General features: G+C 38.5%; 2 protein-coding genes across 8 annotated transcripts in view; one reads left to right on the top strand and one right to left on the bottom strand.

The window, feature by feature from the left end:
• Positions 1-1805, top strand: part of NCF2 (neutrophil cytosolic factor 2) — a 30908-nt gene extending 29103 nt beyond the window's left edge. For both annotated transcript variants that reach the window (XM_012729055.1, XM_004688557.2), the window contains one exon: positions 627-1805. In XM_012729055.1, coding sequence (XP_012584509.1) covers positions 627-739 — 113 coding nt within the window. In that variant the 3' untranslated portion in view covers positions 740-1805. The remainder of the gene's footprint in view (positions 1-626) is intronic.
• A 72-nt stretch (positions 1806-1877) lies between these two features.
• The window catches only part of SMG7 (SMG7 nonsense mediated mRNA decay factor), a 69912-nt gene continuing 44354 nt past the window's right edge, over positions 1878-27435 (bottom strand). For 2 of the 6 annotated variants that reach the window (XM_012729051.1, XM_004688555.2), the window contains 17 exons: positions 26648-26798; positions 26162-26297; positions 22116-22278; positions 21633-21789; positions 18567-18637; positions 17441-17501; positions 14413-14532; positions 13344-13770; positions 11513-11657; positions 10643-11025; positions 9626-10000; positions 8711-8860; positions 6790-6873; positions 6171-6330; positions 5350-5520; positions 5085-5230; positions 1878-4521 (listed from right to left, as the gene is read on the bottom strand). In XM_012729051.1, coding sequence (XP_012584505.1) covers positions 4408-4521; positions 5085-5230; positions 5350-5520; positions 6171-6330; positions 6790-6873; positions 8711-8860; positions 9626-10000; positions 10643-11025; positions 11513-11657; positions 13344-13770; positions 14413-14532; positions 17441-17501; positions 18567-18637; positions 21633-21789; positions 22116-22278; positions 26162-26297; positions 26648-26798 — 3014 coding nt within the window. In that variant the 3' untranslated portion in view covers positions 1878-4407. The remainder of the gene's footprint in view (positions 4522-5084; positions 5231-5349; positions 5521-6170; positions 6331-6789; positions 6874-8710; positions 8861-9625; positions 10001-10642; positions 11026-11512; positions 11658-13343; positions 13771-14412; positions 14533-17440; positions 17502-18566; positions 18638-21632; positions 21790-22115; positions 22279-26161; positions 26298-26647; positions 26799-27435) is intronic. The other 4 variants (XM_004688554.2, XM_012729053.1, XM_012729052.1 and 1 more) reach the window with 3 other exon arrangements.

The following is a 27435-nucleotide window of genomic DNA, read 5'->3' as shown; positions in this document are numbered from 1 at the left end:
AACTCCAATTCTCAATCCATTGATCATTCACCAGTGAACAGTATTAATAAACCTAGCCAATGGCACGTGTTTCCTATAGTCAAAAAGATTCCCAAAGCACAGGCAGCTTTTTTCTATTAACTTAAAAAAATGTATTTCATTCTCCTGCATTCTACTCCTCCTGTTACAGGGTAGCCCAGAGTGGACTGGGCCGCCTGTCTGTGCGGCCTCACCTGTGCACTCACAATTCAGTTATACTGCAGGCAGAGGCGCAGGCAGGCGCAGAGGCAGCAATCACGCCCTATTTATCCCCCAATGTCCCAGAATTCCTGCTAGCAGTGCCCTTGGGTCCTCACCGTTCTCTCCATGGTACTGTTGGGCGTTGTAGTTTCCAACAATCCCTGGAGTAGAGGGTAGAGTCCAGAAAGCTGAAGAAGGGTTGGGGCTCACAAGACTGCAGAGTTCCTTTAGGACATCCTTCCCCTTAACACTCCATTGTCTTAAGTTGGGAACTAATTAGATGGCTAAGTCCCATGTTCACTCTTACCTCATCCACTTATTTCCCTCTTGGCACAACTGGGGTTGTCAGGTAGAGTGATTTTCCTGTGCTTGTTTTTGAACTCAACTAGTACTTTTCCTTTCTTCAGTGAATGAAGAATGGTTGGAAGGGGAGTGCAATGGCAAGGTTGGCATTTTCCCCAAAGCTTTCGTTGAAGAACATGCAACTACAGACTTGGAAAGTGCTCCTCGAGGGATCTAGAATGTTTTACAACCTGCTAAGCTGAAGAAAAGTGCTATCATTGGCAAGACACAGCCCACATCTGCAGGGCAGTTCCCTGTACTGTACAGACACCACCATTTGGAAGTGTCAACGATTACTTTTCCTTGTTAAAATTTAACATTGATGTGAGAATTTAGGATGATTACCCTAGGGGTGAAGGGGTAGGGTGAGAGAATGGAAATGTCTGGAAGGGCATCAAAGGGCCTTCTGACACTTGTTTCTTGCTGAGTGCTGGGTACCTGTGTGTCCATTTTGTGAAAATTCATGGAATTGAACACTTACGGCTGGTGCACTTCTGTTTATATTTGATACCTTAATAAAAAAACTTACACGACACCAGAGTCTAGGATCAGGGACTAAGAACAAATGAACCTTACTCCTGTGCCATTACTAACAAAGACTCCCAGAGTCTAAAATAATCATCTGGCTAATTCAGAAGGCAGACACAAAACTTCATTAAAAGCCATGTTGCTGAAACAGAAGCTAGGCCGAGTTAGGTTCCTATGAAATACTGCTTTCAATTCCATAGAGAATTAAAATAATAGAATTGCATTTCTTCAAGCCTTATCAGAGGAAGATGTTAGGAATTCAATGTGAATATATGCCACTAACAACATGAAAATAAGTTCCAGGTAGCCAGCTGGTGAACAGTTTATAATATATACTAATATGCATGGCAGACTGCGAAGGTCTGCTTTTGGTGACCAGCATTTACACAAACAGCCTGGTTTTTCAGTGGTTAACTGGGTGAGCGATTCCAAAGACCTTAGGCACCTGCTTTAAACCACCAGCCCTCTATGCTTCTTGTTAACACTTTTGGCTTTGTTACCAATTTTCAAATGTGTAGGCTTTGGGGCAGAGTAAATAATAGTGTATTATGTATGAATCAACACCTAGGTTTGCAAGGTCTGCTGGGAGTGGGCACACAGACACATCAGCAGTGGATGGCACGCTGCCCAACGGCCCAGCAGGCCACCCTACCAAGTTGGACCTAACTCAGAAATCCAACTCCAAAACAAAGAACAATTATTACTGCTAATCAGACTTAATGAATTTTATAGACCAAAATGATAAACAGAATTGTCTTATTAAGAACAGGCATAAAAGTGGTAGACTGTTAATGCCTCTGCATAAGCCATTCTTTATTAAAGAATTTTGCCAATCAGTTCCTTTCTACCCATCCCTTTCCACAGAAATACACAATGTTTGGAATGCTACTAAAAACAAAATCTTAAAGAATATTTGTTTCTGACCTCTAGGTGACTTGTGAATAGTTAAAATTCTTTCTTTTTAAATCCGGTTTTCTTGTAGGATAAGAAAGAATCTACGCACAGATCTGGTTGGAGAGAACATGGTTTAATTAAAGGCAAAGCTGATTCAGCAGCTGCAGGTCTTGCACAGACAGACCCAAACAAAACAAAACAAAACAAAACAAAACAAAACAAAACAAAACACAAAAGAAAGTTTATTACACAAAACCAGTTTCTGATGAAGATTCTCCTCTCCCTCCTCATTACTCCACATTGAGAATGATAAGGCGAGGAACCCGCCCCAAGAGTCAAAACATTCCAAACACCAAATTCTCATGCAGAAGTGGACTGTAGGTGGGACTCGGGTGCTACTGGGAGTGAGGGGTGAACCTGGTTCGCTTGTCTAGGGTGCAAGCATCAGTGACAGTTCACACATTGGAATGTTGCAGCTGCCTGAATGCAGAGTTCAAACACACAAAGTGGGCAGAGGTGACAGGAAAGGAGGCGGAGAGGGAGGTAGGAGAAGGTGAACAGAAGGAGGGGCTAGGGAGAAGCACAAAGGGTTTCATATTGCCATTGGGTTGAGGGGGGCTTCACCCTTTTGGACATTAAAACAAACAAACAAAACAAAAACAAGAGAACAAAACAAAAAACCCCAAACACCAAGTCAAACTGAAAGAGCAGCCATGTACGCACATGTGAGCACACAGGGCTCCAACCACTCTGAGGAGCAATGCACATTAACCTCACCCCTTTTCATTGCTGGGGTTCCTGGACTCCAGTGACCCCGGGGCTCCTGGACGTGCTTTGCTCGGTAGCTGTTTTCCAGCTCTCAAGTTACACACTAGCTCCACACACTCACACACACCACCTCTCCCCTGGGGAGCAGAAGGGTGCACACACACACACACACACACACGGAGCAGAAGGGCGCGTGCACGCACACGCGCTCACACGCACACACACACACACACCTCCCGGAAAAGAAACCCTACCACTAGCACAGCAATTGGACATTTAGATTGTTTCCATAATTTCCCCTTAAAATATTACTTTTCCAGGAAGTGACAAACAAATGCTGTCCTTCTGTTTCCACACAAGAAAATTTCAGTCCTCTTTCCTCCCAATAAATATCAAATGAAAGTTTAATTTCCTTTCTTTTGCATTTTCCAGAATGGACTTCGTTGTTTTCTTCATGCACGATGCACTCGTGTTGCCTTGAATTTCACTCTGAAAGCGGAGGCTGGGAGATTGCAGCTGGGCAGGGGCCTGGCCCCTCTGTGGGCCCTGCGATGCTGTTGTTTCCTTCCTCTTCAGACTTTCTTACGGGCCCCAACTGCTGGACCCCATGCTGTTGCTTCTTGGCCAGATGTTGCACACATTAAGAATAAAAACAATTACTAGCATACAGCATAGAGTAGAAAGGGAAATGCGGAAGGGACAGGAGGAGGTAAGTGGGATGGGACACAAAAACCAAACAAACAAAATAAACCACACTGAAAGCTTCTACCTATCAAATGTGTCAGGCCACAAAAGGCCAGCCTGCCTTCTGAGAGACTGCGTGCTATGCTACTGTAAAATGTACAGGAATCAAAAACATTAATTTTATATCCTACAGCAGTCGTCTGCTAGTCCAGCCCAGCATACCACCCACACTGCATCCTCGATGGGCTCGAGCACCTACAGAGTGAAGGGCATATGCCGCCGAGTCTCCAGGCCACAGAAGGTCCCACCAGAACCTTATGAGCGAAGGGTGAGGCCTTGTCCTTTCCCTTGTGAACACTTCCATGGCTGAGAGATCAACTTCCCGGCCTGTCACCACCAACCTCTCTCAGGAACAGTGGGCGGGGCTCTCCTTGCTGCACACTGACTAGAAGCAGCATGTGTGTGTATGGAAGAATTCAGTGTGATAGTTTACTACTGAGAGCAATAACAATAATAAAAGATGTTTAGGAATAATTTCTACTACATTCTCAGTCAGCAAAGCAATCATTAATGGATTCCTATTTTATTCCCCAGAGAGGAAATAAAGGACTGAGAAGTTCCCACTGACTTCTCCCATCTGCTTTCCCTCCTCAGCTTTCACTTCCCATGTGGCTGGGGACATGCACGATGGAGAAGGTGAGAGGTGGTGATGTCAGGTAACTGAGTGAGACAAACAGCAGTCTCTCTCTCCCTCCAGAAGGCCCCGGGGGGACGGAGAGTTCCTGATGGGTTTTCTTTTTGTTGCACTGCAGACATGTCGTGCACACTCAGCGGGCTGGTGGAACACTTACACCCTCTCAACAGCAAGAAACAGAAAAGAGGGCTGCCACCTGCAGAGACTGTGTGGCCAGTCCTGCAAACCCAACATGCCATGGTTTATGGAGCCTTCATTCCCAGGTTACCACTGTGGCCTCAGTGTGGAGGGTTCATGGTGCCTTGTCCGCGCTGCTGTTTCTGCTTCTGCTGCATCAGCAGCTGCTCCAGAGCGGAAGGCCCAGGGTGCATCATAGAACTGGACCAGATAGACTGAAAAACAGCCCAGGGCTTGTCAGCAGAGGTGAAATGCCTGGTTGTTTAAAAATCTGTTTCTCAACCCAAGTCAAATATGAAGGCATATATATCCTGAGACCCACACCCCTTAAAAAAAAATAAAAACAAAAAACCAACTAGTAGAAAAAGTCATTGTATGACTCTTGTTAAGGCTAGTCAAGATGATTTTAACCCAGGAAAAGTAGAAGTATGCTCTATAGGAATATTTTTTTTTTACTAAAACTCATCACCACAGAGTCTACAAGATTTTGGGGGAAGTTTTTTTTTGAATTTGCTACCCTTCTTCCACTTGATCAGAAAAGGCTTCTATCAAACATTCCAAAGATGAATCAGGATTTTCTTAACCTTAGAATACAACTAAAACCTTTGTGTTTCTGACCCGAGATAGTGCTTCATCATTAGTGATTGCACTAATTAAAAAAAAAAAAATCCCATTCAAGAACTAATCAACATTAAGGGCTTTAGAAATAAAACTAGTTTTCATTTTGTGAATGAAAGCACAGGCTTCTCTATGGCTCTTGTCCCTGAAATCCACTCACCTTTAGGCTTTCCATGAGGACAGCAGAAGAATCCTCCATGGAGGGGCCATGGCCTGTCCAGGTGCCGCTCGGAGTGCTGGTCTGATGCCAACTGCTCTCAGAAGAGGATGTTGCTGAGAGATAGTCAACACCAAACCCGCCCATGGCTAAGGAAGGGAAAGAAGAAAAGCTCATGAAGCGCTGCTACAACAGTGCCAGATGCCAGTCAGGGAAGGACTGAGTAACTGAGCAACTCTCTTGCTCAGCAGTGAAGGCAACATCTCACCTGGCTTATCAGTTTTCCATCGATCTGCAGCTCTCCTATCCCTGTTATCTGGAGTCCCAATGGGTCCAAAATTGGAGAATGGAACAGAATTATGGTTGTGTGTTGGAGGGGAGCTGGGCAAGCTGCTTGGATTAGAGGAATGAGGAGACTGGCTGGCTGGTGTTGAATGATCTATTAAAGGACAACACAGGACATCAAGTAGGTACAATGTATCCAAACAAACCCCAAACTAAAGTTTCTTATAGACCTTACCATGTAAATGCTACTAAAAGTGACCACTGAACTTTGGGGAAAAGGTAAAAAATGAGGGAATCTGCAAGATGCACTAGTTTGTCTTTTTACATTGCTTGCCTTAGAACAAAAATCAAAATCAAACAGTAGAAAATTTGTTGAGCACACTTCAGTGTATCTCCTCAGAGAAATTATCTATGTTCTTCTCTGTCAGAAATAGGACTGCCTAATATTAGCAATTACTATTACAATTAGACTCCATTTATAAAACAGGGACTCAAAGAATTTCTACTTGAAACACACTTTTTTTTCCCTGCGAAGAATGAACATCTGTAAAAACAAAACTGTAACACAACTGAACACAGCAGACGGCAAGATACAGGCCAGCTCTGTGGGTCACTGAAATGTGAAAAAGCATCTTTAGTGGGCTGATTATGTGAAACCACTCATCACGTTTCCCCCCTATTTTAAACAGAAGTTACTTAAAAACAAAAAAACTACAAACACACACGTATAATGACAAAAATCACACCAACTCAATTTGCAAGTATAGGAAATTCAAGGTCAATAATTTAAAGACTAGTTAGTACCTGAACTGGCAGGAAGTGATGGAGACCATGGAGTCCCTTCAAAAAGAGAGTACAGTGATGTTTCTTGGGGGGCCACAGAAGGGTTAAGTTCTGCTTTGGAGCTGGTAGTCAGATTTTTCCCATATACCTCATTGAACACACTGCTATTTGGGTACCTTTCCTGAAAGATGGTAACACAAGTTATAAACGCATTCCAAGGAAAGAGATTTTTAAATATAATTTTCAAATTCATGGAGGCTGGATATACCTTAAGCTTTTCTTAGCAAAACAAACTTTTGAAGGCTTTTCTTTCTGTTTCTTTTAGTTTTCTGGTTTAGTTCATTTTTCCTGACTATTTTGCTCCATTTTTACCACCCAGGTTAAAAAAGTTTGAATAATTTATTTGTATGAACAACAGAGCCCCAAGGATTCAACCATGAGAAGCTGAAGGGTTCAAATTCACAATGGACCAGTCTCTAGTGTACCCCACCAGAGGGAGGGGATAAATCAGAGATCTGAAGATACTAACAGAAGGAAAAGGAAGGAAAGGGGAAAAAAACCCAGATGTACCGAAATAGAGCAGAAGGGAAAACACAAGCCCCCAAAAGATGCACAAAGCAAGTCTTCACTATTCACCCACCTGATTGAGAGAGAAGCCGGTGGTGAGGGACAGGAAAGAGGATGAGTGTGACACGAGCTCTGAGGGCTTCTCCAACAGGGATTTCTTCACGGTCCCCCCCCCCAAAAAAAGGTAGTTAAATTAGGCTTTCCATTATGTTAATCTTAAGATTCTATATAGCCAAAGTAAGAGTCCACAAATTAAGCAGAATTCTATCTGTCATCTTGTACAACACGAGGCTGAGAAGATGTGAATTCAAATGTGGTAACACCCTGCCACCAGCTCAGTGCCAGAGGCACAGGTTAAGTCAGAGTGAACTGCCTTCATCAGCTTCTCTAATCCAACACTGAAAAGGATAGAGACCCAGTAAAGTGGCAGTTCTCAATATTTTGCAGATAAAGACATCAGGAGTCCCTTGCCTATGGTCACATTTAGAAAGCTCTCAACATAAGATGCTGAAATGATGTACTCCTCTTCTCTCCCCAGATTTTTCAATACACCAATATTAATTACTTGCAAAGCATTCCAAATCCACTTGGCAACCAGCTTTGTTAACATGGTTCCTAAGCAGCTCTACCTGTGGTCTGCATTACAATTATTGCAAAGTCAAGACTGCATTTATTGGCCCAAAGTTACTTAGGGGGAAAAAAGGCTGAATCTCTGAACCTGTCATTGAACACTTGGCCAACAAAACACTTATTAAACACCTATTACATGCAAAGTACTTTCACATACATTTATCATTAATGATGTTAAATACAGACAGGATTACAGTCGAGATGTTTCTCTTTCTAAGACATTTTTAAGCACACTCTAGACCTGGCTCCCCTGCCCCTTGTTCCACCATCAGCTTCGTCTCTGATGAAAGAGGCCAGAGTGACAGGAGCTAAAGGACTAGAAAACAAGTGGGCAGGGATGCACAGCCCCAGCAAAAAAGCAACAAGGAAAGCAACAGAGAAGCAAGAGGAGAGCAGCGGGCTTCCCCAATCCTACACTCGCATCAAGGAATCCCTATGCCAAGTTTGTTCTAGGGGACCTTTTATTTGCACTAACTTGGGAGAGAGGGGGAAGTGGGAGGTCGCTACTGCCACTCAACCAGGCAAGTTCTCAAATTCTTCAACGCCAGAGACAGCAGCTACTATCATGCGCCATTAAGCTTTTATTTCTCCTAGTTAACATCAAAGCATTTTGATCTTATGAATGTTTTCTTGCTCTGTAATTATGAGAAGGAAACAAGAAAGTAAAATTCAGAATTCTTATGGTTTACTGAGGGGCGAAGGGCGGGGAAAGCCCTCACAATATGCATTTTCCTCCATCTTTTCTATCCTCCCCACATGAACAAAATGCTTTGTAGACATTGATGAGCATCCAAAATGACATTCTTTGAAATGAAGACTGGGTCAAATTATTTTTAAAAGTCAATTATAAGACTTCATGATTTTTAAATTTATCTCTGTATCTACTCACTTATAGCACCCCTACAACATTCATTATTTCTACCCATTATGTTTATGAATCTGACTCTGAATTTAGGTCAGGACTCTTAACTAACCAAGCAGAAAAGTCAGACACTGTTCAATAATGTCAGTAAAATATCCAGAACACATTTGCTTTTATATTTTCGGTAGAAGAGAAAAAAGTCTTAGTGTTCATAAGCATGATTAAATGGCACTGAAATTCCGACGGAAATGCCAACTGAAAACTGAGTGAATCTGGCCAGCATCACATGATGACTGTGAGCAGCACTGCAGGGCATACTCTGGGTAACACATGTGACAAAGCAATGACTCTAAGATTTGGGGGAACTATAAAGTTATAACTGTTTTCTATGTTCTCCAACTATTTTATGAAGAACCAAAAGGAAGAAACCACCTATTCCAAATACTACAAAATCTCAGGCAAGAAGCTGAGGTTAGAACAAGGAATTACGTCAAATACATACAAAGAGGCTTCTTCCAGGAAGAGAGGCGAGAGGCCCCAGCAGAGCAGGGTAAAGATCAGGAGGGTTAGAGAAAATCAGCTCTTCCTCTTCCTCCAAGGCAGCCAGACTTTTTAACAGGTCCGGAGGAAGCAGAGGGGAGCCTTTGGGGTCCTAGTGACAGAAAGGATTACAGTGAGCTGCAGTAAGGGAAAACAAAGCACAAAGGAGTAATGGCATGATTAGGGGATGAAGAGAACTAAGGGGGGGGGGGGAGGAGAGAAGTAACAGAGCCAGATAGTCTTATGCAATAAGCACAACAGTCAAACACAAGAGCAAAATGACACAAGGCCAGTGGCAGGACGTAACAAGACAACAGAAAGAAGCAAAGATAGTGACAAAGAGAACATAAAAGATTAATGCGGGCAAGTAGTAAAACAATACAATAGAACAAAGTGATTAGTATCTCTTTTGCTACAAATAGAAACAGCTCTTTTTCACAGTTACAAACACACACCTATTTCTCATGAATAAAAAGGGTAAGGAAGGGCAACTCCACTATCAAAGACAACTAGCTGACTCTGTTCCTCCCAGAAAGCAATTTGTTTAAATACTCAGAAAGCCTATTTTAAACTTAGATGATTCAGCCCAACTAAGAGGAGCTTTGTCTGAGAATTTTCTAACATGCTGTGTTAGAGATTTCTGCACAGGATTTCTCTGCCAGAGCTACACAGTTCAAAATCAGAACAGAATTCTTCAGCTCTCCAATTAAACATACTGTGCAACTGTGAAGAGGAGGCAAGTGGTGTACGGATTACTCAGCAGCATTATGGAGCATAATTAATCAGTGACCTTTAGAACATCTACTTGAGAAATTCAAAAGCTATTCAGCCTCAGGCCTACTTTCCAAAATGTCTGATGATAGAAAAGGACACACACCTCAAATGGCATCCTGGGCACAGGATCCTGCTCTGGACGGAAGACTCCCGGTGCTCGTTTGCCCCTGCGGTCCATATTTGCTTGCTGTGCCATGACAGCTCTGTTATCAGCCATGCTATAGGAAGAATCCCAATAGAATTCTGGGACTTTGATTTCTGAGGGATTATGGTTATATGGCTCCATGGGAAAAGGCTTCATTTTTTTCTCTAGAGGCTGCTGCTGCATTACAGGAGGTTGCAACGACGGCTCAAACAGTTTTATGGGGTCTTGGGTCTGAAGGTAGTAGGGCTGTTGTTTCACAGGCATGATTTTCCCTAATGGGCCTTGAACCTGAGGGGGATTCCACAGTTGTTTGGAGGCATCTGCCTGTTGATACTAGAAAGATATGCTAGTGATTAAGATGAGAATAAAATGCAAAGTTACTAATTATCAGTAATCACACAACCAACTGGTGAGACATAACCATCAAAACCCCAGGCAATGTGGCAGTTTCGTTACTCCTTTAGGTTTTTTCAATGTACAGAACTTTCTTGGAACCAATTTTGGCACTCATTCTATTTGAATCCATAATTTAAGAGGTTTAATGAATGTGTGTGTGTGTGTGTGTGTGTGTGTGTGTGTATGCAAGAGAGAGAGAGACAGAGACAGACAGACAATGTTTTGTTTCCTCCTCTTGCTTCCAGTGCTTTGGGGGAGGATAACGTTTCAGACCAGTGTCTGTCTTTCACAGCATCTCCTCAAAATTCTGTTCCAATAGAAGGGAATTATTTACAGAAAATCTTTTTCTGTGAAACTGACAGAAGTAACAGCTAAGAATGATAGTTAAGATCTATTGTGCTTTATAAAAGCAGCAGCTGAATTTTCCTGAACAGCAAACAGTATACTTCCGTATTCCCAAGATCATCATATGTCTACGCAAGCAGTATCTGAAAACTAAACTAGAATTTTCAACTGACCAAAGAGAATACTTTTAGCTTTCCCCTCATTTCAGTTAGATACTATACACAATTAACTTACCTGCTGGAATCCAGAGTGGTGAGGAGGGCTTTTCCCCAACGCTGGCACGGCTTTTGTAGGAGATTGTTGTTGCTGAGCTAGAGCTTGAACCTGCAACTGGCTTGTAGACTGTGCTGTTGGCTGAGCTGGTAAAGCTGTGAGGGGTTGCTGGGAAGGTGGCTGTGGCTGTTGAGGTCCCTGGTTCATTGGCCCTGGTCCAGAGGGCCGTTGCTGGCTGTAAGGAATGTGGGACTGTTTCCCAGCTTGCACCTGGTTTCCTGCTGGAGAGTGAGCTGTAGGCTGAAGATAGGTTGCTGGGACAGAAACACCAGCTGGGAAGGTGTAACCTGAGCCCATTGAAAATGCCACAGATGGGGGGATAACATATGTTGGGGGCGGGAACCCTTCAAAATAAAAGAACACAGCTTTAGTTCTAAAGGAACTTACCGAAAGAAAAGCAAAAAAAAAAAAAAAAAGTTATCTGGACGTGGGCTAGGGAGTTAGGGAAGAGGTCTTCTGAAAAACTATAAAAAGCAGAGGTTAGCCATCAAAGATAAAGTGTCAATCTTTAACTTGATTTCAGTAACTAAACAGAGACTACTGGTTGTTACTTCTATGTACTGGAATAAAGTGGAGTATTCTAAAAGTGCTTTCTTAAATGCCATGATTAGTGACAGGAATTCCTTCATGATAACAGTCATGGACTTGTTACATAAATCACAGAAAAATGGCTCAAAAGTAGTTTCATAAGCATTAGGGAAAAGAGAATTTTAACATTATAGTTTAGTAAAATATACTTAATATTATATAAATTGCTCAAAGAGTGAACAGAAATTCTTATATAGATGGTTAAATTAACTAGAATAAATTACCAAATATATATTTACTTACCTGGCCGACTGGGGAGAGGGGGGAAGGCTCCAGGGTGATGAATGGGGATGAACTGTGAGTTACTTGCTTGACTCGGGGTTTGAGTTACAGGTGTTTTCCTGGCTTCTGAGACTGGAGTCTTTCTTAGTTCTGTCTGGGATTTGACCTATGACCAAGATAAACAAAAACACATGATTATCTGAAATCAGGTGTTGTCAGAAAGAAGCACCTAGTCTTAAGAATGCATTTAAAACCTCATTATGTTTAAAAGAAAAATAAAAGCATATGATAGAAGTATTTAAGTTAAAAACAGGGAAAATCAAAACAAGTTATGTCATTGCCAATAAAAGATGTAAGGGCCTAGACAATGGTAACAAGTTATAGATTGGCCTATGAGATCTCAAATTGCCTGGCATGGGCTCCAGAGCCATTATACTCTAATTCACTATAAATAACAAAAGCATTATAAGTTAATAATCACCCACAGGTAAGAAATTTTGGCATTCAATTCATTTTACTTGGGCAATCTGAAAATGTAGGTTTAGGTCACCCTCTACCCTGCAAACCAACCAACCCTTCAGAATGAACAAGGATATTTTTCCTCAGTAAGGAACAGGCCTGAGATCCGTCACATGCAACCAGAGAGAAGTAGATGCCAGATGCACTGCTCAAGAGGAGTAAAGTGAGGGAGAACAGGTAGCATTAATAGAAAACATAGGCTGAGGTACAAAGAGCAGCTTTCTTTAATCATCTACAGGTAGATTTAAAAGAAAACAGAAGGGAGATTTTCAGTCTGGACCTTGCCAGATGGCAGTTATAGAGGATGGAGGCAGAACAGGCAGGAAATACTGAACTCTGGCCGTAAAGCACTCTAGCTGTACTTCACCTGGTTTCTTCCTTGTTCTTCCCTCGTATCTGTCTCTGCCTTTTTAAAATTTCTACACTTTTTCCTGTTTCTCTCCCTATTACTAGTCTTAATAAAACTATGATGTTTTATTTCTCCCTTTCCCCAAAAAAATTTTGTGAGGGAAATACACTAAAGGTCCTATAGTGTACCTTTGTATATACCTGTGTATATTTGTAAGCCCTCAACAATGTAAGGTTTTTCATGCCTACTACAAACAAACATATGCTAAATGGGTTATCAAATGGCTACTTCAATATTTATTTAAACACTGATGCTCTTTTAATATAACCAGGGATCTTTCTATTTATATGCAGTCATCCATATTCCACCTCTTTGGAAAGGCACAAAAAAACAAATGAACAAACCCAAGTTCACAAAAAAAAAAAAAAAAAAAAAAAAAAAAAAAGGTGCAATTTTAAAACTTCCTAGCCAAGTCTGGGGTTCTTGTTTCACAAATTCCTATGAGCAAACAAAACAGGTATGGTAAGTGTAAAGAAAAAATACTTATTTTCCAAGAAAGTATTTTATTTTGTATGGTGAATCTGAAAAAACTGTATTAAGTTTTAATATACTCTTAATTCTATTGGAGCTATTGAGGACCCAAACTTCCCCACGATAGCATTAACAGTGGGCAGTTAGAACTGTCAAAGAAAATGTTAATTCTTGGAGGAACTGATGGCTTTGTAACTGGTCTTTTCAAGCCATTTAAGCTGGAGCACTGTCCAAATGTCAAATCAGGTGAGGATTCTTTTCACTCATATTTCAATTTTTAAGTGTTGAAGTAACCATCTGTCAAAGTTCTTTGTGAAAAATCTTACTATGCAGCATTAAATAATGCATTAAGCTTCTAGGTAGCCAATTCTTAAGGTTTTAGGAACAAAATGAAAAATCTTGCCTTTTGTGTGAGCCTTCCTCTACCTGCTTTATAGTTCAAATACAGCTTACCTGCACTGCCACATTCTGCTTTCCTGTTTCCTGTAACTTTTCTAAGGTGCATTTCTTGGTTTCAGTTTTCCTCTTGTTGTTGTCCTTCTTTCCATCATTCTTAGTTACAGTTATTCCTTTGCTATAGTCCCTTCTCACCTCTTTGGGAGTAAAACTTCTTCCTTGGTCTCTGTTCACTTCTCGTGGCTTAATGTTCTCTTTGAAGGTAACCATTGGTTTCTCTCCCGCGTCACAGTTGTTGCTTAGACTTCGGCCTGTAGACAGCACAGATTTTAGTCCCGGATTCCCTTCTGCACTCAGTGACTCCATCGTGGATGTTTCTTGCAGGATGAGGTTCTCTTTGGTTTCACTGGGGTCTTCCAGGATTAACTCTGGAATTTCTGTGATAAACAACAATTTCCCTACCTCATTTTCACACTGAATCAGCCTAGAAAAAAATAAATCCATACATAAAAAACAAACCTAAAACACAATTAACAGTTGAACTGTGTATGGAGCCAACAGTCAATACATTCCTGATCTTAACATTATGAAAATAGCAGGATACAGCAATGTGGATTCAGGTACAAAAAAACATTTAAACAGAAACACAGGTTCTCATTACCACATTTAATATCATCACAGCTGTCCTATGCTTCTGCAATATTTTCTAATAATCACAGATATATATACTACCCACATTTTAAAAACAAACAGTAGGTTAAGGCCCTCAGCGTAGCTATTTATAATTCCAACTTAATATGTATTAAAAACTGAAGCTCAGAAGTAATAAAGTTCAAACATGCCAACCATAATGTAAGTGCTTACAGAATGACAGACCTAAATGCAAAAAATGAATATGAAGTAGTTACTAACTTTGGAAATGTTATAACCAACTGTGGTGATCCCAGGCAGCAAATCTGGGGAAGATGTAGAATTATAAATGGAATTCAAATCTTTCTAACTCTAAAACCTGTGCATTTCCCACCACACCAACTTCCCTATCTGCTTTGTATTTAAATAGCCACTTGCACCATCACACTCTGTCGTGACCAAGATGCCTGTCAATACAAATCACTGTGACTGTTACCTTGGCTGATTATCAGCAATCCACTTTCCTATAGAGATTAAGCGCTGTTGTCGTATTTGTCGTTGCTGGCCCTCCTTGTCTCCAGTGATACCCTGGTGGCCTTTGGAAAAATCCAAGTTCCTAAAATTGATGTAGGTATATTATAGAAAAGATGTTTTCCAGGCAACCAAGCTCACTATATTAACTGAAATGACTTTAGAGTTTTCCACAAAAGTTCACTACTTGATGTATAAACGTATTTGTTTGAATTTATAATACCCCAAATTTAAATACAATGAAACAAGAAAAGGCAATATGCAATTTCATTATGTTAATGTGTCATTTGTACTTATATTTCACTTTCGAATTATGGAGCTTAAATAAAGCAAAACCTTTTATAAGAAATCACTTTTTTAAATATCTTATTTGTAAGAATTAAGTTTTTACTAACACTTACCTGGCATTCTAAGTAACTTGCTGAAAATGATCACTGCATTGCTAAGGGTCTCTGCGATGCTTATACTAATAAAAAATATTAACCTACTCATTTTAAGATGTTCCAATCTAAATCCAATTAATGTATATAGAGCAAAAAATTCAATCTGACTGACATTATAATAAAAAATGCAGAAGAGTAGATACCATAGTAAAAGGAAGACCAGTTTCTTCTGATAAACTCTGAATAGGTTTCACAAAGGATTGATAACTGAGCTGGGCTTTAACAGTTAGGGGTTAAGTGCTGATAAGGAGGGGAAAGGGATCTTCTAGGTATATCATGAATAGCTTTGGGTGTATACAAATACAAAGCTACACAAGAAAAGTACAGAGTGAGTATACAGTGTTAAGTATTTAGAAAAGGCCTTGGACATCCAACTAAAAAAGATAATGGAAACAAATGAAGGCAGGTAAACCAAAGTTTTTACACTAGCAATGGGATAGTATAAAGTCTATACTAGCATTTTAGACACAGAAGAAAAATGATGAATGGAAGTGAGGATTTTTCAGATTTCTTGTTTGTTCATATAGGTGAACAATGGCACACAGTTAAGTATTTGGAGGATCATTTTTTGCTAACCAAACAGAAAAAATGTAAGATCATCCCGATCATGTTAAGGGAGATCAGATGATTAGAAATATGGGTCCAAGCTTCATGAGAAGTCAGACCTGAACAATTTGAACTTAACTATGCAATAAATAAAAGTTCAAGACAAAAGGAGGTATTTAATCAAAAGAAGAATGTATAATGTGGAAAGGGCAAGAGAAGAACCCCGAAAAGGCTTGAAGTACAGAAAAAAATAAGTGAAAGAGTCAGGTAAGGGTAGGAAGAGAGTATTTGTCACAGAACTAAGAAAAAGACAAAATTGGGAAGCAAATAAGTTAATGGAACTGGTAACCAGGAGAACACTAAGAGTTAAAGCTTCAGTAGGCTGAGAAGTGGCTGCGAGTGAAATTGTCTATAAGGTTATCTCACACTATTCTTTCAAGAAGTTTGATAATCAAAATAATAGGGTAGCATTAAAGAAAGATGGGGCTATGACTTTTACTTTTTTTTTTTTTTTAAAGATTTATTTATTTGTACATACAGAACTTGGGTACAGGCCAGAGGCTCAGGGGCGGTGAGAGGATTCACCAGAGACAGAGTGGGGTACAGAACAGGCAGATCAACGAAGTACACTGCTGAGGGGAGCAGCGGGCAGGTCAAGAGAGGTCTGCCTCGCCATGTGGATCTCCTCTGGGGCAGGCGGGGATCGAACTCATGCTGAAGTGGCTTAAGCCACTCTGTGCTGTGCTTTAACCCGCTGCGCCACCAGGGAGGGCCCCGACTTTTACTTTTTAAGAACAACAGGGCATACTAGAAAGTTAGGAGGTTACCAGGAAGTAATAAAAGGTACTGGAAATAAATACATAAAGAGTTAAAAAAACAAGGGAGCAAGATACTTGGGGAAATAAAAAAGGGATGAGATCAAGGAAACAAATCAAATGTTAGACTTAAAAGGGTTAAGTTAAGGGCCCTCCCTGGTGGTACAGCGGGTTAAAGCACAGCACTGCAAGCTAGCTTCTGCCTCTTCAGTGAGTGCTGGATCCCCTGCCCCAGAGGTGACCCACATGGTGCAACAGACCTCTCATGACCAGCCCACTGCTCCCCTTGGCAGTGTACTTCACCAATCTGCCTGTTCTTCTCCCCACTCTGTCTCTGGTGAATCCTCTCACCACCCTTAAACCTTGCCTGTACTCCTATTCTGCATGTATAAAAAAAAAAATCTTTAAAAAAAAAATAAATAATAAATAAATAGGCCCTCCCTGGTGGTTAAAGCACAGCACTAAGAAGCTAAAGCCACTTCTGCATGATTCCTGCCTGCCCGGGAGGTGACCACATGGTGTGGCAGACCTCTCCTGACCCGCCCACTGCTCCCCTCAGTAGTGTACTTCGTTGATCTGCCTGTTCTGTTCCCCACTCTGTCTCTGGTGAAGCCTCTCGCCGTCCCTGAGCCTCTGGCCTGTACCCCACTTCTTATGTACAAATAAATAAATCTTTAAAAATAAATAGACAGATAGATACATAAATAAAAAAGAGTTAAGAATATACTCTTCAAAATGACAGGAAGGAAGAGAGACAAATGAGAAGAACAGACTTTTTCTAGTTTCTTTTTTATAAATGTGTATGGTGTGTCTCTGTATATCTGTATATACTTTTTTTTTTTTTTTTTTAAGGAAAAGGAGGAAGAATGAGACACCTGCATTGTCACATGCAGGTAGAAGAGCTGCCTTTCTAATTTCGAGAAAAGTATAGGAAGTAGAATTTAGTGAATAAAAACCACTTGGGAGGAGCAATTTCCCTTCCATTTCTTTGTAATTATTGACATTATGCAAGAATTAAAGGCAAGGCATATACAAATCTATTTCATAGCAAAAGACTTTCATTACTGCTACTAGAAAAATAAGCCAAAACTAGGACAGCTCCTACGACTTCTATACCAAGTCTGATTCCAGTTAATTTTAATATTGCACTCACTAGCAATGAAATAAACCTCCTTAAGCTGCAACACACCTGAAAGATGGTCTTAAAGCCAGGAATCCTTGTAACTCAAACTCCTCGGGAAGTGGTGTAGCTAGAAAAGTAGAAATCAAGATTTGTATTAATAAAAGTATTTCTGAACAGAATGCTGCTCACTAAACAAAAAAAAAAAAACGAGTAACTGTTATACAGAAAGGTCTGTTCCTCTTTATATTAATGAAATAACTGATTTGTTATGTCCTTGCTTGCTGAGTGGCCCAGTGGGGCCTAATATTGCGCCATACATACATAATGCAGAGGAGGGTGGTACCTGGGTCTTTTGTAAAAATTCAGTCTCAAGTCTAGTAATCCCAATGTGTAGATTATCTCCTGGTTACTATAAGTACTGAATACAACACTGACATCATCTGGGAGCTTGTAAGAAATGCAGAATTTTGGGACAATCCCAAAATCTACTCAATCATAAACTGCATCCTAACAAGGTCTTAGGTGATTTTTTTTTTGCAAAAAATATTTTGTGGAACACTGATTTAATAAAAGAAAAAGAATCAGGAAGGAGTCAACTACAGGTTGTTCAGTGCAGGGATTATTTATAATGGGGAAAAATTTTAAGTAAATGGATCATGATTAAATAAATCACAGCATATCCACAGGACAGAATATTATGCAGCAGAAAAAAAAATCAGGTCTCAAAATGCCATAATTAAAAAAAAAAAAAAAGAAATGTTAACACGTTAACCTTAAAAAGCAAGTACAAAGCTGTGCATATGTACTCATAAGAAAAAGGACCAAAAAAAAAAAAAAAAAAAAAAAAAAAATAAAAACCCAAACCATTTTAATAAAGTAATGTTGCTCACAATAATTCCTTCAAAAAACTTTGTAAAAATGAGCAGGAAGGGAAGAACAAGAAAGAATGTGAAGATACTGCACTCTCTGGACTCTTAATTCAAAGATAATTAAATAGGGTAATAAACTACTGAAACAAATGGAAGAACATTATTGCTGTTTCTACCCACTTAAGGTACAATTCAAAATCATTTGAGATACTGAATTAAAAGTCAAACATTTAACAAAAGACACCTGGTTCTTAACTGGTCTTATGCTCACCACTGATGACAATGAACAATTGTCAACCATGAAAGGTTTAGGTAGACCTTACCATTAATAATTGACAGATCCTCTTCATGGGGATGGAAACTATTTAGAAGAGAAATCAACCAGGGCCAAATGCTATAAAAATAAAGACATAATTAATATCATTTTAAATATGCATATTTATTATTTTTCAGAACACTGAAAAGCTATCAAAATGTGTTATATATATCGGCCTAAAATTCGGTATATATTTTCCCTTGTTTCAGCCTTAGGAAGCTGTATAATTTCCTAGACCTCTTATAAGAGATATCTGGCTGGAAGATTACCAGAAAGGTCAAATTTCCATGATAAAGATATACTACAGGAAGTCATTTCCCAGGTTCCTAATGTAACAACTAGTAAAACTTGTTAAACATCAAAAATTTGTTATCTAGTGAGAAAACTGACCAAAGAAGCAACATACTGTGTTGTTCTTGTTTTTTATAGAGCTTTCCCATATATTACATGGAATCCACTGTTAGGTCTCAATCTGTGACCAGGCAGCGTTATACCATAGTCAATCACATTTTCAGTTCAAAGTGATGAATAATGCCTTTTTCTGTGTGATGCAAAAAAGTCCACACATTGTTACTTATAAGACCTTTGCTTCTAAACAGTTAATTTTTGCAAAAGTGCGACAAAGTGTATTTTAACATCTTAAAAGAGGCATTTCAACACTGAATTAGAAAATATGTATTTAAATATTTAAACATAAATAACATGAAACTTTGGTTAATTTAAACACAAAAAAGTAAAACACATATTTTCCACTTGTAGAAAGTGAGCTCTGTCATTAAAATACTTGGTTCCTAAGTGAAGTATGTTAGCCCTGTGACATTATAGATTTTTAACTATCACATTAAGTATAATTATTAGGTATGAATAACTGCTATATTTCAAACATTAAAAAAAATCTACAAATATGATCTGTGTATGACTGAGAAAGGTTTTACTAAAGGGTGACATATGCTGCTGGCTTGACTGTCTACTTGTTGGGGTGGGAGTAATATGGAGGATTGTGGCAATGCTGACAATTTTAAATAACTGGTTTTGTCCTGAAGATGATTATTATGATTTTCTTACAGTTGATTAATCTAGCTACTTAAGGTACTATTAGGCTTTTCTTGGACTATACAATTAGTCAATGCTAGTGAAAAGTGTGGTCAACAAAAAAGCAAACAGCGGGGACAGAAATAGTCGTATCATGGACAAAGCATTGGAAGTTGAAAACTATTTCTTGACTGTTGTACAATTTCAATATGGAAATACAGTGCTTAAAAAAAGCTGAATATATAGAGAAAAAACCGAACAGTCTATATAAACAAATACCAAAGAATATATGTCTGCTACAAACCTTTGGAGATGTTAAAGAGAGACAGTTAAAAAGAAGGTTGATAACTTAAAATGAAGAGCATTAGACTAGAAAAACAATGTGTGCAACAAACATGAGATCTCTAGACTACAGATTGCATAAAAAGAACATGAGTGGATGACTTAATGATACTTTACCCTACTCTGCGTGACTGTTTTCTACATAGGAACTTCTTTACTTATTTATTAGCTTAAGGAAAAATTCTCAAAAAGCACAGGGAAAAATAAGCTCTAGAAATTCAAAAGTTTATCTGGAAAATTCATTTTCCAATAGATAGAAAATGAAGATTATGTGAATACATGTAAATCTGTTCACAAAGGGAACTAGGATGTTTTCTCATTATTTGAAAGCTAAATGGTTGTATGTTAGCTATATGAAAAACTAAATGTTTATCTACCATGTAATGTATAACATGGAGAATATCTCTAAAATTGGAGATTTATCCTATCTACCATGTAACATGTAGCATATGGTAGATAGGAAAAATCTCTAGTTTTAGAGAAATATTCCATGTTAGTATTTAAAATGAATAATAACATAAAAATTAAAAATAGAATGATCCCATGTTTATCTTAATAAACATGGCAGGAGAAAGGGTAAATGTAGGGAAGGGAAACTGTAAATATGATTATTTCTTCTGGCTGAGTATCTTCTGCTATGCTACAAAATGGGAACAGAACACAATGGGCTAAAAGGGTCATTGTACAGGAACAGAAAACATACAAAGCAAAAATACCAATTCCCTCCTATAAATTGTAAGATTCTTTATGCAAATGTAAAACACAGATTTCTTTCATTACATTACTGACATGGTTTATTGAACCAAATTCAAGTTTGAATTCTAATGTACATAAGGAGAAGAAAACTGTATAGTGTCCGGGTCAAAAAATAAAAATTATTTACAAGGAAGCAATGTCTAAAAGTATGTATTATTAATGCCAAAACTGATATGAAAAGGAAGCAATGCAGCAGCTGTGCTATGCTGCTAAACTCTATTCATGACAGCATCAAAAATAAAGGAGCTTATGATTAGGCTTGAGAGAAAAAAAAGGAAGGAGAATAATGAAACAGAGGAATCACGGCACCTTGTGTGGCTTGGCCATTCTGTAGTGTGTGACCTTGGGTAATGTACAGATGTGAGGTGACACAGCAGACATCTCAGAGTCTCCCTGTAGCCACCACCATAATATATAGGAGAGGAATGTCTTACTCACCACAAAACCTAACTGGGAAGTATTTACTCCTACAATCAACAGTAAACTGAAAGCCAAAAACAGCTTTCAATCTTCTATACTTAAAGCAAACAAACTCAGTTCCAATGGGGTGTTAGGCAGCATCAAATAGCTTATGTATATAAAATAATGAGAGAAGTAAAAAAATCTCTTCAACTCCTAAGCAGAAGTATTGGGGTACAGTGTAATGACCAAGAAAATAAACTAATTTTATTTCTATTCCAGTTTTCAGACATATAGAAAATATCTTTTCTGCAGGGTGGGCAACCAGGACTAGGGGAAATATATGGGGAGTGAGAAATCCTTGAGATTGTGCCTCACATTAAGAATTCAAACAATTAAATAAAAACATACAAAGAGGTCTTCTTTTCAATTTCCAGAGTAGGTGGAAAATACAGTATTCCATTGTTCAAATGTTGAATTCTACATATCTATGAATATCAAACAAAGCACAGAAGAGCTAATGAAATTCTAACAAAACACTTACTACTGTCTCTCATCCACCACAGCCTCTTGGAAGACTCTAGGTCTAAGTCTCAGCCAGTCCATGGAAACCTTGACTGCAGGAAGGGGATAGGCATTGTAGGACTCCTCCTGAGACTGATTCTGGAGAGGACACTTGCACAGGATGCCAAGAAAAGACACTAAAAGAAAAAATGTATTCTGAAAGCTTAAGATGTTTGAAATTGTATGCTAGTCCAAATTAAAATATCATTATGAGCCGTTTGCTGTAACCTACTTAACAACTTCTTTCTAAAAAGGCATTCTCCATCCATGTTAAAAATGTTACAGATACAGCTTATGAGGAGGTGTGAGTAGATAAAAGGTAAGACTTAGGACCTAGGTTTCTTGTCAATTTTAAGATATAAAACAATTTTTTCTGTCACTTTGTTATAATGATGAGAATAGGTAATGTTATGATTTTCAAAGAAGATGGCACAGAGGATGAAAGAAATGCTTTAATACTTACTGAAGAGAGCTAGCAACTGTGTCCAACACAGCTGTTCATCTTGGCTGTAACTATGCTGTTCTGTTTCATTGCTAAAGTCACGAAGGTGATGAAGTTGAAACAGGTTAATGACAGTAACATGAACTAACTGTTGAGAGTTGAAGGCTTTTTGGAATAGCAGTCTCTGTAAAAGAAGACAGGAAGACTAATATATTATCAAGAACAGAGGCCATCTTTGGCACAAGAATTACTGGCAGAATTACAAATGAAAAAATTGCTTCACTCTTACTTCCAGTATTTTAACTGAGTTTGATGTGGTCTGTGATTTCTCCTTGATATCACAGAGCTGTTTTCCACAACATATTTAATATGATCAGAGAAAAAAGATTTTGGGGTCCATCAATAAAAGCGTACACCTTAACGTATCAGAAGCTGTTATGTAGAAAATTTACATATATACTAAAATATTAAATTGGGACTGATGACCAGAAAATAGAGGTACATAATGAAAAACAAAAGTTCAAACCAAGAGACTCAATAAGTACTGTAATTTCTAACTTCCAAAGCCTAGCATATAGTTACTTTTTTAAACACTTGATACAATTAGAAACATTTATGTATAAAAGTAAGTAGCCAAGGAAATATTCTGAACACAGGGTAAATGAAAAGAGTAAAGCAATCATTAACATGTGTTATACTTTTAGAAATTAATAATCTTGACAGTTTCCCTTACCAGGAAAGTACAAGCATGACCTTCCCTATCAAATTTCTTTTACTTAACTATGTGTTGAAAGTAACCTATAAACTACCACTATAAAGAATTTACCTGTGTTCTCACAGCTGTGACATCAAGTTAATCATCCTTCTACCTTAATATATGTAATAGTTTTTCTAAAATTGTCAGTGACTAATGATAGCTGGACTTCACCCTACACTTTGGTCACAGCAACTACACTTCCTCCTAAGGCAAAATTTTTGGATAGGAACTAGACAACATTATTTATAGTTCTTCAACAGTGAAAAAAGATCCTATCTTAGAAAAAAAGAAAAATTTAGTGCTGCCTTTGTTCAATCTATCCTGAATTTCTTCTCTATTCACATAGAATTAGGAATGTTCAGAATTAAATTCTGTAATTCTGATAGCAAAATCATTCATGTTATCAGTGAAGAAAAATAATACCACATTCCACCTTAACTATACCTTCTAATTCTCAGTCTCCTTGCCATCTTCCACTTCAGTATATACATTCCCTTTCGCAAAGGCATCAAACATTTTTCTTTCTCAAAAGGTCCTAAAATTCTTTCTTTTCTTCAGAATTCTCCTAGAAAATGTCTCCTTTAGTCTCGATAGCCAACTTAACACAAGTTTAATACTAGCATAAAATGAGGAATATTAATTTATATTTTTCAAAAACCAGTTTCTCACAAGCATAATGTAGTGAGGTACTCCTTAAATTTATAAACCCATTGCCAATTATTTTAGAAGGCAGTGTCTATAGAACAAAATCACAGCCCTTTAAAGGATTTTGTAGTGCATACAGGAAGTATTAGTGAGTATAAATTCAGTCTAATACTAGTAAATGATAATGTAAGTTCATGAAGGTATAGATTTTGCCTCGTTCTCCCCTTTTTCTTTGAAAAGTACATGGTGCATATTAAGTACTCAAAAAGTACTCAGTGAAGGAATAAATGTGTAATTATTCAGTCATAATTTCATAAAATTCAGACTGTACTGTATAGAAGTAAGTAAAGGGCCTCCAGGGAGCAAAATCAGGTCCGAACCGACATACTGTTATTAAATAAACTTTCAACAGCAATGAAGGAGTATATCATTAAGAAACAGTACATATTTAACAGATAACAAAAAAACTTGCACCTCAATTCCTAGATCCAAGCCCCTAAATCCTTCAATGAACCTCAACTCTGTACATGTTTCTGCCTAGTAGCTGAAGCTTGTTGGTTACACATACTGAAATTTATGTGTGGATGATATAAATTATCTACACATGCTTTAGAAATATTTTGGATATTTATATTAAAATGGCACTCCAACAAAATTCTGATATTTCTGAACTAGTAAAATTTAAAATAAATCTTCCTTATACTATGTTTAACTTTGGCGGGTTGGGATGATAATTTAAAGTGCATTCTAGTGACTGCCCACATACACCCACCAGTACTTCAGATACAGAAATAATATTTGAAGAGAGTATTAATATTTGAGGTTAAACCAGAGAAAGTGACTAGATTCTAGACTGGAATAACTTACATAAAGATGACCTCATTAAGGTAGGTTCCCTCTCCCTCCCCATTTAGGGATATATCTTTCTCAGAACCAGAGCTGGAAACAATCTCAAGAAGTCATCTGGTCCAAACCCCTGCAATTTAATAGGACTGCACCTAAACCCATCCAAAAGAGATGGTTGTCAATCTGACTTTATTTTTTAAAGATTTATTTATTTATTCATATATAACTGGGGTACAGGCCAGAGATGCGGAGGGTGAGAGGATTCACCAGAGACAGAGTGGGGTGCAGAACAGGCAGATCTACGATGTACACTGCTGAGGGGAGCAGTGGGCTGGTCATGAGAGGTCTGCCACACCATGTGGTAACCTCCGGGGCAGGCGGGGATCGAACTCATGCGGAAGTGGTTTAAGCTTCTTTGTGCTGTGCTTTAACTTGCTGCGCCACCAGGGAGGGCCCTGTCAATTTGACTTTTAAATTCTCAAAGAGAGAATCCTCAGAACCCCCTGTAAATCATGACTTAAACTTCAAGATACAAGTTTAGTTCTGACCTCAAAAAAGACAAAGATATTTTACTCTAAATAATTCTTTGTATATCTGTACATCTGTAAGGAAACTATTTAGATTAGTTTGTTCTTTCTGGGAAGTAGGGCCAAGGCATTGAAAAATTAGCTGCTCCTGTCATGGACTAAGTTTGAAAAGGCCACAAGGGGGCCTTCCTGGTGACACAACAGGTTAAAGCACAGCACTAAGAAGCTAAAGCCACTTCAGCATGAGTTCGATCCCTGCCCTGGAAGTGATCCACATGGCATGGAAGACCTCTCCTGACCAGCCTGCTGCTCCCCATTCTGTCTCTGGTGAATCACTGTCCCTGCACCTCTGGCCTGTACCCCAGTTCTGTATGTATAAATAAGTAAATCTTTAAAAAAAAAAAAAAAAAAGGCCACAAGGGTAAGCAGAAGACAGCATGGGAATATGGGAATCTAAACTATAAGACAAATGATTTCTGTTCCAGTTATTATAATCTCTTGCACATAAAAATAATTATGTGTAAGAATTACCTTGACTATTGACTATAATTGCCTAATTAATGTCTAAATTCTATAATTTGTGGAATATGAGAGTTGTATAATACTTATGAAACTGTAAAGCAGTTACAGACAATTACCTAGAACACTGATAACAAGAAATAACTACAAAATGGTTTTTGAGTGTATCTGTTAAGTAACAGAGAAATAATTGTTGAATAAATGAATTAAAATTAGTCAATTTTTATTCTATTCATATTGCACACTTTATACTTCATTTAAACTGCTAATATTGATAAAAGATCACTTTCATATATAACTAGAACAAAAGTTACTTAATTCTACCTCTATTCAAATTAGTGAAATATTCTTGTTGAATGAAATCCTTCTTTCCTTTAAACTACCACAAATCCTGATGGATTAAAGCACAGTTAAAAATTGAGCTGGGGTTTGATGAATGGAAATATCTATGAGGTAGGCACAGAATCCTGAGAATACAAGACACTATCAAAAGTGTACTTTTACCACTGAGAAAGGACAGAACTGAGGAGAGGTTTTTCCCCCCCCCACTTTGATATTTTTTTTTGCCAAGTGGCAGTTTTAGTGAAAACAGAGATCATGTACTTCTTTATACAGACACTATCTCAGTTTAAATTGTGGGGATGCTGGACACAAGAATTTCACAGGCCTCAAATTCAATTTTTACCAACAGTTCAGTTTACTAATGGCATAAAAACTCTAGATGCATCCTAACTCAGACAAGTAAAAAAAATTCTCTAGTTTATAAATCTAACCTTAAACTGTTCTTCCAATTTTTCTCGAAGAGGGCTCAACTTTTCCAAGCTCTTACTCAGATAAACATGACCGTGGAATTTAATAAAGGCCTTGACGAAGTCAGAAACACCCCACTTGGTTTTCACCTCATCCCGGCTGAAAAGAGAGAAAAATATCCATAAATCTTAAGAAGGAAATGTCTAAAAACTTTTACAGCGAGGCTTTGCTTTGCAAAAACATGTTATTTGAGCATGTGAATACACAAGGAGAAGATTCTGCATCTAACTTTTCAACTGCAACACTCAGGTGTGTCAGTGGTCAGCATCTGGACTCCTCGACTGGGAAAAGTTAGACTAACTGATTGAAATTCAGTGGCTATATAAAGCAATGCTGAACAATTAGGCACAAGTAAAAGAAGAGAAAGACAGGTAACTAGCATTATTTTTTATATGCACGAATTTGAGGAATCAAGGCTACCAGATTTCTCTTGGAAAAGTCAAACTTACCTTTCCAGTGCTTTAGAAAGTGCTTTTTGTAGGTTAGTGGAGGCAGCTGGGAAAGGGAACTTCACAGCAATACTTCTGCAGTAGTAGAAAATTGTGGTCAGATGGTCTCCTTTGGATGAAGCTAAGATAGCCAACTGATTGTAAGGCTGACCTACAGGAGAAGTGAAGATTCTAAAGTAACTCAAGAGGTATAGTCTATCAGACAACAAATGATCAATTTTTTTTTTTTTAAAGATTTATTTATTCATACAGAACTGGGATACAAGCCAGAGATGCAGAGAGTGAGAGGATTCACCAGAGGCAGAGTGGGGAGCAGAACAGGCAGATTAAGCACACTGCTGAAGGGAGCAGCGGGCGGGTCAGGAGAGGTCTGCCACGCCATGTGGTCACCTCCGGGGCAGGCGGGAATCGAACTCATAAGGAAGCGGCTTTAGATTCTCAGTGCTGTGCTTTAACCTGCTGCGCCACCAGGGAGGGCCCAAATGATCAATTTTTAACCCCTCAAATAAAGGGATGTATTTTAAAAGTAACTTTCATGACTACCTCATTACAAATGGATATAATGTGAAATAGCAGTGACAATACATATCATCATGATGTTTGTGTTAAAAGTATTTCATGAGGGTGGAAAGAACTACAAGTAAGACTTCAGAAAGATAGTAAATACTTTTGACTTTACAGGTCAATGAGTCTCTGTCATAACTATCCAATTCTGTCTCTGTGCTGGGAAAGCAGCCATAGCCATAAAATTAATTATGTGCCCAAAGGCCATTCCGGCATGAGACTCT

Source organism: Condylura cristata, unplaced genomic scaffold (genome assembly GCF_000260355.1).
Source record: "Condylura cristata isolate star-nosed mole 26May11 unplaced genomic scaffold, ConCri1.0 scaffold00024, whole genome shotgun sequence".
Taxonomy (NCBI): Eukaryota; Metazoa; Chordata; class Mammalia; order Eulipotyphla; family Talpidae; genus Condylura; species Condylura cristata.
Note: the sequence above shows the minus strand (reverse complement) of the source record. Positions and strands in the feature narration are given on the sequence as shown.